Source organism: Gavialis gangeticus, unplaced genomic scaffold (genome assembly GCF_001723915.1).
Source record: "Gavialis gangeticus isolate Ggan-Ray unplaced genomic scaffold, GavGan_comp1, whole genome shotgun sequence".
NCBI classification, from domain to species: domain Eukaryota; kingdom Metazoa; phylum Chordata; order Crocodylia; family Gavialidae; genus Gavialis; species Gavialis gangeticus.
Genome location: NW_017728993.1, coordinates 41,192,744 through 41,201,786, shown reverse-complemented (window position 1 = coordinate 41,201,786; position 9,043 = coordinate 41,192,744). Strand labels below are relative to the sequence as shown.

The following is a 9,043-nucleotide window of genomic DNA, read 5'->3' as shown; positions in this document are numbered from 1 at the left end:
TTTTTTTTTTTTTTTTTTTTTACTGGGAAGTCACTTGCACCAGGCTAAATCCATTACAATGCATGTCATTTTCTCAGCAAGGGAAACATCATCCCTCTTCTTTATATAGATATGGAACCAAAGCCAGGATATGAAATTAACTTAAACCAAGTTACAAGCCTATGGTGTGGAAAATTGAGTTTGGATGTTAGCCCATGCCAATCATCTTTCCTCTGGAGGACAGCCATGCTAGGTGTGTTACATGTTTTAGCATTCTCCCTGAAGACTTTTTTGGCTTGGATTATTTAGCACATCCAAGCCTTAAAAACTTAAGAACAAAATATGTACCACTGCTAGTTGTCCTGGCACATATCCCTGCATGCACACTCTGGTGTATAGCACATTGCCTGAAGTGGTGTAGGGGAAACTGGGGCCAGCACCCAGGCTGGACCCAGCAGCCTTACTGGGGTCCTCCTGTGGCAGTGATCCAGACACACGGAGCTCAGCTGGCAGCTGAAGTGGGCTTTGGTCAGCCAGTCTCTGGTTTTGGGCAGCACATGATGTAGCCATATGCACTGTGCCCCTACGGTTTTTTTTTTGGTGTAGTTTTTGTTGACACTGGGATCTCCTGGTGTCAAAAACCCACTGCACTGCAAGCTAACTGAACAGCGTGTGTGTGTGGTATGTGCAATCTGAGGTGCCACAAGCTGTACTTGCATGCACACTGATATAGTCCAGCAGGGCAAAGAGCCCAGCCTGCTTCTCACCCTGGGGACCCCTGCAGCAAAACTGGGGCACTAACAACTGAAGCAGCCTTGCAGGCAGAAACTCTGCTAACCATGGTGCAAACCAGGCATAGGCAGCTTCAGTGACACTGTGGTGGCAGCAGAGCCTCTGACTACAGCCAAAGCTGCTGCAGCAGGGTCTCTCACAACAGCAGCCCGTGTCCTGGTGAGGACCAGGGTGCAGGCAGCTCCAGCAGCATTATAGGCAGAAGTTCTGTTACTACAACCACAGCCCACTGAGCTGGGGATTTTCCATCTCTAGCCACCGTAAAGGGGATTCTGCCTACACGCTGCTCTCCTCACTCTGCCAGCTATGATTCTAATGGAGATTGAGGAAGCCATGTCTTACCGCGTCAGGTGTAACATTGTTCTTTATGTACTGGGAGAACTGTTTTTTATAAGCATCTTCATCTTCCTCCATCAGGTAGCGCATGTAATCTGCAACATTTTGGCCCATGATGTGCTTACGATGAACCTCTGCGTTGAATTCTTTGCTTTCCGAGTCATAGCCAGGGAAACGCTTGGTACTAGCAAACAGCAGTTAAGGGGAGTAGTTACAACAAGACACCTTGTCAGGGATGGTTTAAGAAATTCTTTTAAAATCCAGAAATTTTGTTGTACATGCTTTGGAAATAGGTAAGAGGATAGATGCAACATAACCGCCCCCCCCTTCCAAACAGCTAGAAGATAAAGAATTTCAACTAATAAGTTGAAAAGCTAAGGAAATTTTATCTTCAGCTGCCATCAGTCCCGTCTTGAAACAATGACATACATCATACACAAACTGAGGACCAACTACAGCATGCTCAGTTGCTGGGGTATCATCATATAGCAGCCAGATTCAAGAATGAAGAGAATCTCGACAGCCCAATGAAGCAGTAACATTAAATCCCTTTCTGTTATCTCAGCTATTCTTTTGAAAGTTTTATAGTCAGTAGCAACTAACTAATACCAAAAATAGATCATGCCATCAACTTAAGCCCTAGTCTCTAAATGAAAATTATAACTAAGGCACAGGTTGCCAGGACTTTTGCACAGCAGTTTAAGGTACAAGCATAGCTGGATTACTCAGACACAATCTGAAGTTTTCACTAACAGTTCCATAACGTTCAGAAACACCCACTGGCTTTCCCATACTCATTTTCATAGTTTCATAGATTTAGGGTTGGAAGGGACCTAGTAGATCTTCTAGCCTGACCCCCCGCCAGGGCGGGAGAACAACAAAACCCCAAAACAAAAACGGGACTCAAATGAGTCCAGCCAGGTAGGCATCCAGCCTCTTCTTAAAGACCCCCAGGGTAGGGGCCAGCACCACTTCCCTTGGAAGTTGGTTCCAGCTCCTAGCTGCCCTAACTGTGAAGTAGTTCTTGCGGATGTCCAATCTATACCTCCTCTCCATCAACTTGTGCCCATTGCTCCTTGTTATGCCAGCGGGCGCTAGGGGAAACAGCGTCTCCCCCAAACCCTTCTGGTCCCCCCTAGTGAGTTTATAGACGGTCACCAGGTCCCCCCTCAGCCTTCTCTTGTGGAGGCTGAATAGGTTCAGGTCCCGCAGTCTCTCACTGTAGGGTCTGCCCTGTTGTCCCCGGATCATGCGGGTGGCCCTCCTCTGGACCCTCTCCATGTTGTCCACATCCCTCTTGAAATGGGGCGCACAGAACTGGACACAATACTCCAGCTGTGGCCTGACCAGCGTCGCGTAGAGGGGGAGGATCACCTCCTTGGCTCTACTCGAGATGCACCTGTGGATGCATGACAAGGTCCGGTTAGCCCTGCCAACCATGACCTCGCATTGTCGGCCCATGTTCATCTTGGAGTCAATAATGACTCCAAGATCTCTTTCTGCCTCCGTGCTCTCGAGTAGGGAGTTCCCCATTGTGTAAGTGTGCTGCTGGTTCCTACTGCCCAAGTGCAGCACCCTGCACTTGTCCGTATTAAAACGCATCCTGTTCCTGTTAGCCCACCCCTGTAACCTATCCAGATCCCTCTGCAATCTCTCACTCCCTGCTAGCGTGCTCACCTCCCCCCAAATTTTGGTGTCATCAGCGAATTTAAACAGGTTACTTTCCACCCCATCATCCAGATCGCTGATGAAGAAATTGAACAGCACAGGCCCCAGGACCGAGCCCTGGGGGACTCCGCTACCCACCTCCCCCCAGGTCGAGTATGACCCATCCACCACCACCCTCTGAGTGCGACCCTTCAGCCAATCTGCAATCCATCTGACTGTGTAGGCATCTATGCCACAGTCGCCTAGTTTTTTAACTAGGATGGGGTGAGAGACACCTGACGCGGTAGGATTGACTGCTCTGGTTTTATATTTCTTAGAATATAAAACCAGACCAGTCAAAGAAATATTTATCTACATGTAACATCAAAGCAGTATCAATATTAAAAAGTGCTTTGCCTATTTAAATGCATTTATTTAGCCATAGCATATCTATGATACTCAGTATCTGTAGTACTGTGTTCAGTTTTGGGCCATGCAGAACAAAAAGGATGTGGACAAATCAGAGTCCAGTGGTGGTCAACAAAAATGGTGAGGGGACTGGGGGACAGACTTATGAGAAAAGACTGGAGGAACCAGGCTTATTTAGTCTAGAGAGAAGGAAACTTAATAGCAGCCTTCAACTACCTGAAGGGGGTGTGGGGGGTTCAAAAAAAGGATAGAGCTAGGTTATTCTCAGTGGTGGCAGATGACAGAACAAGAAACAATGGTCTCAAGTTGCAGCAAGGAAAGTTTAGGTTAGATATTAGGAAGAATTTTCTCACTAGGAGGGTAGTAAAACACTGGAACAGGTTACCCAGAGAGGTGGTGGAAGCTCTGTCATTGGGGGTTTTCAAAACCCAGCTAGACAAAGCTCTGGCTGGATGATCTAGTTGGGGCTGGTCCTGCTTTGAGCAGAGTGGTGGACTAGATGACCTCCTGAGGTCCATTCCAACCTTAAGTTTCTACGATTCTCTCTCAAGTGACTAGTGATACTACTTTAAACTCCATAAAGTTTAAACCTTATTCTTCCCCCACCTCCTTCCACATCACAACTCCTTGGCTGCAATCAGAATGGCATCTCCAGAAAACCTAAAACAACTGAGATTAAAATCTAAATTGCCACAGTAACATTCATTCCACACCAATTTTAGCTAACCTCAGATGAAGGTAACAGTATATTAGGCTGCACATTAAGAAGTTAAGCTCCATTTTTCCACAGTTCTCTTTTATGATCAACTTCTTATCCAAGACACAATTACCTATGAGGAATGGATAGACCACCATCCACTGCACCCTTTAGAGCACCAAAGACTTTGTTTCCAGTGGTAGTTCTTGCAAGCCCTGCATCCAGGTAGCATGTAAAGGCACCAGGCTGTCCATCCACACTTTCCACATTGTATTCATCACCAGTCACTTCAATTTGGCCTTCATAAACCTTATCAAGGCCAAATTTATTCAGAAGCTGCAACAGAAAGGAGTACAGAATGTGTTCTGAATTATTCTCCATATTTATTTATTTTAAAAACAAGCACTGAATAGTTTAACAATGCAAAATAAAGTTACTATAGAAAGGCTGGCACTATGTTCTCTCTGTACAAAATCAGTGCACTTAAACTTAACCTACAGATATTTACTCTCACAGCAACTACTGAACAAATCAGTACAAACAACACTCCACATTTTGGAGTTATCTGCGTAAGTATGATTATGAATGTTAAACATTTCATAGGCTGAGTTAGAAACTAAATGCATTCTGCAGACACACTTCTAACTCTTAACTTGTATACTTCTATACATACTCTCTTGCTGTCATGCCATTTATGTCCCCTTAAAAAAAATAAATAAATAAATAAATAAAAATCAGGGTCTCAAAACTAGGTTGCTGGAATTGACCAAACAGGCATAACACCAACTATTTCAGGGGTCATTAAATCTAAAAGTTCAAGGTGTTAAGTCGATGCCAATACATGTTAATCAAGTCAAGAAATCTCTTAGAGAAGAACCAGTGATATGACATAGACATGGTATAAACATACCCTCCGTGCCAACAGCAAGCCTGTACAATAGGCTGCAGCATAATTGGTCAGGCCAACCTTCACACCATACTTTGGCAGCTCATGAGCATAAGCAGCACAGACAATCATGTCGCCTTCAATCCTGGCATATGCAATCTGACAATAAAACAAGCATTAGATTGCTCACATTGAAAGAAATGGTAATAAAAAGCTAAATGTATTGCTGTCATTTAATGCTTCCATTCTTATCATCTCATCCCCTCTATCATTCACGCTGCAAGTTGCATCCTTTCTGACCCCTGCATATGAAGCTCTTACTGAAGTTAGCGAGAGTCCTGCATGTGAAGGTCTTGAAAATTTTGGTTACACATTTAGATCTCATTTCTTTATAGCTTCCCCCTTTTAAGCACACATTTCATAGACCTCAAGTTATAAAGAGCAAGCAATTCAGTCCTTTTGGATCACATGAAAAAAAGCAGTGATCCTCAACCAGGTTGGCATGAGGCACTACTCAGTATGAGCACTGTTAGGTATGCAAACACATGGTTCACAAAACAAACGCAGAGATTTCAAACAGGAATCCATAGTCAAAAGCATTCTGACCTGTTGTGGTCTCTCCACATTCTTTGCAACAGAAGAGTTGCTCTATTTTACTGTAGTCAAAAAACTAAGTGGAAAACTAAGAACTCGGATGTTCCATGTTTTGTGTCAAAAGAGGTTGAGAACTACTGCGCTATAAGTTAAAGATTGGCTAAGTGTTTACTGGCTATTTAACCACTACTTCATATGGGGTGGCTCAAGAAATCACCACCAGAGAATTTATGTAGATCAAAAGTGAGAGGAAGAAGGATCTAAAATACAATGCACACTATTCTTTTCATGGTAGGTCAAACGTAATGTATTCCATAATTCCTAATTCTGTCACAATACTTTATTTCAGATTGCCTCAAAACTCGACTGACAAACAAAGCGTGTTCTAAAGCCAAAGTGAAGACCATCATAAATTGCAGAAGCCACTGAAGAGATGCTGACAGCTGCCAAGTCACTTCAATCCTAACTTCTTCCACCTGCCTTCAGTTATTGTTACAGAAGCAAATTACTATAGCTAATTTGCTTAGTTCACTTATGGAATTTCTGAACACAAGGAAGAAGGTGAAAAAGCACAGGCATAGAGTTATTATTAAGCATAGTTTGTGTTGTTTTTATACAGAAAAATAAACATCTTTTAAACAAGCATGAAGCTACAGGATAACTAACACACCTAACTAATGATTCTTTTATCAAGACAAATTTCAAGTGCCTAGTATTCTCAACTGCTTTTCTTCAAACTTAGATTACTTATAGTCTTCAGCGAGAACAGAAAAAAAAACAAACTTAACATTTCCTAGCACAACGTTTTCTGGCTGCACAGATTCAAAAAGCCAATTCAGGCAGAGTTCAAATTATTTTCCTTAATTTATAAAAACAACATTTTGGCCAAATCAAATATGAAGTTTAAGCCTGACAGTACCACAAAGAGTTAAGGACAGAATTTGAATGGAGATTTGCTGAGCTATCGTGGGCTGGGTCAGCACAGTTCCTACCCCCAGCAATAGCTTGCCAAAACTCCCTAAGTGGCTCTGGCCTAGAGCCTGGCCCTGACCTTGTCAGTACCTGGCAATCCTGGCCCAGCCCCAGGGTCTCTGTGGAGACTGGCCCCGGATCTGTACAGGCAGGGCATGCTCAGGACGGGTGGATAGGATGTGGCCAGGTGGGGAATGGCATCTGTGAGCATGATGGGCAGGTAAGGCCAAGATCACAAGGTGATGACAGCATAAAGCCAGGACCAAGACCCAGAGCAGAGCTGTGATCTGCTTCTAGCATACTTGTGAAACCAATGCCCACAGCTGAGACATGCAGGCAATGGACCATGGCTCCGTCCTGGGCCCTGGCCCCATGTTGTCACTACCCCAGCCACACTTTCAGATGCTACTCCCCACACACCCAGGCCCCCATTCCATCTGCCTGGATGAATGCACCTTATCCTGGGCCAGTCTCTATAGAGGCCCTGCCCACCACACTTTAGTAGTGGATGCAGGTTGGATAAGATTGGATGCTTAGGTAGCAGGGCTGGTCCAATGGTGGCAGCCAGAAGGAGCCACTGCCACTGGGGCTGCCAGGAAGTAGAGTTCGACTGCTGTGCTGCCCCAGCCTCGCTACATACTTGGGGCAGCGGGACCATTTACATATGCCATGGCCCAGGCTGCACCCCATGCCTGGGCCAGGCAAGGCCAAGGGACCTGCCACAGGCTAGATATAATCCCTTGTTTGGCCAGATCCAGCCTGTGGACTGTATTTTGCCCACCCCTGGCATAAATGCTAAAATTCACCCTTACGTCCTCACTCTCCAGTCTCATATTCCACAGAAGAGGCACCAAAAGGCATGTTTGGTTCTGAAGTCAGCATGGAAGTCAGGAATTAAAAACACCACTGAAAACCATACATAAAACAAAGTAGTTACAGAATCTGACAGGCCACAGTCAATCTTGCTATCTTCTGTCAAGCAAAATGGCCCCCTCTTCACAGAAAGCCCCTTTCTGAACTAGGGAATAACATCAGAAAATAAGAGAACCAGCTTTTTTCTCTTTCAGCGCTGCAGATCTGAAGTCCAGCAAGCCCTTTTAGCTACACCAGTATCACTGAAGTGGTACAACCTGCATAGACCCAGTTACACTTACAATGGAGTCTCCACACATAAACATGCTTTAAGGGATGCACAGTTTTAGCAGTAAAAGTGACAATCCTTATAGATATGAATCATAGAATCAATGAGTGGGAAGGGACCTAGACAGATCATCTAGTCTGACCCCCTGCCATGGGCAGGAAGGAGCACTGGGGGTAGCAGGGGTCATAAGACCCCAGCCAGGTGCCTATCCAGTCTCCTTTTCAAGATTTCCAGAGAAGGTGAGAGCACCACCTCTCTGGGAAGCCTATTCCAGGCTCTGGCCACCCTTACAGTGAAGTAGTTCTTCCTAATATCTAACCTAAACCTATCCTCCCTCAGCTTGTGGCCATTGGTCCTGGTGACTCCAAGGAGGGCCCTGGTGAACAGACTTTCCCCGAGTCCCTGCTGGTGGCCCCTGATAAGGTTGTAGGCAGCCACAAGATCCCCCCTCAGTCCCCTCTTGCTGACACTGAAGAGATTCAGGTCCCTCAGCCTCTCCTCATAGGGTTGAAGTGAATACAAAACTGCTTAGATAAGTCTATGAAAGAAAACAGCTGTTTCCCTCCTGCTGGTCAGCACTACTTAACTTCAGGAAAGTTAGTGCCCAGAGTGGCACAGCCAAGCAAGCCAAGAAAGCCTTACCTGGCAAATGATATCTCTGTTGGTGACACGCACTATCATCCTGTATTTAGGGGTGTTGTACTTGTTTTTATCTTGAATCACCAAACGCTTACGAGCATAATAGTCTGTCTTTCCCTCTGAAAAGAGAGTAGTTTTAGCATTTAAGAAATACAGCATGTACACACACCAATTTTGTTTACTTTAAAAGTGACGATAGCATTAACTATACCTCTCCTTCTCCTGAATTTTACTTGGTACCTCTTGAAATATGCCTTATTTTTCACAACTTTAACAAATCCCTGGAACAAAGAACAGAAGCAGAGGTTATTAACGCAGCACCAAAAAGTCTGCCAATGCCCAGCGTGCAGTTTCATAAATGGGCACATGGGAAATGAAGAAGGGCTAAGGAGTTATACTGTGGCTGCATACAGCTACCTAGCACAGTGGCATTCATTCCTTCCAGGCCGACAGGAACCCAGAGCAATACAGTACATACATCGCCATATTCACTGGCTAAATGCTCCCTATGCTTCAAGGGCATGAGCCACCCGTGCCTCTTTCCATCACCCCAGGATGGAAGCGTTCTCCACTCATGCCACAACTCAACCCGCGGGGCCAGGACAAGCCTCCAGAGCTGCTGTCACGGCGCTGCAGGCTGCACTCCCGCCTCCCCGCTTGGCCGAAACCGCGGCCGAGGCAGCGAGGGGAGCAGGGCTGGGAGCACGGGGCGTGGAGGCGGAGAGAAAACGGGCATCGCGGAGCTCCCCGCCCGCAGCCCGGCCCGGCGGCTGCCACGCGGCCCGGCGCTGCCCCGCACCCGGGGAACATGGCGGAGCCGCCAGCCAAGGGGGACGAGGTGCAGCCAGGCCGCGAAGGGCCCGGCACCAAGGGGGAAGCAGCCCCGGGCCGCCGGGCAGGGAGGGGCCGAGGCGGCCGTGCAGGGGCCGGG

General features: G+C 46.2%; 1 protein-coding gene across 1 annotated transcript in view; it reads right to left on the bottom strand.

Annotated features, from left to right (window-relative positions):
* Nucleotides 1-8,498, bottom strand: part of RPL5 (ribosomal protein L5) — a 10,100-nt gene extending 1,602 nt beyond the window's left edge. The window contains exons 1-5 of the mRNA XM_019501613.1: nt 8,324-8,498; nt 8,116-8,231; nt 4,791-4,925; nt 4,014-4,216; nt 1,114-1,291 (exon numbers count right to left, since the gene is read on the bottom strand). Of these exons, the coding sequence (XP_019357158.1) occupies nt 1,114-1,291; nt 4,014-4,216; nt 4,791-4,925; nt 8,116-8,231; nt 8,324-8,480 (789 nt within the window). The 5' untranslated portion in view covers nt 8,481-8,498. The remainder of the gene's footprint in view (nt 1-1,113; nt 1,292-4,013; nt 4,217-4,790; nt 4,926-8,115; nt 8,232-8,323) is intronic.
* Between the last annotated feature and the right edge of the window lie 545 nt (nt 8,499-9,043).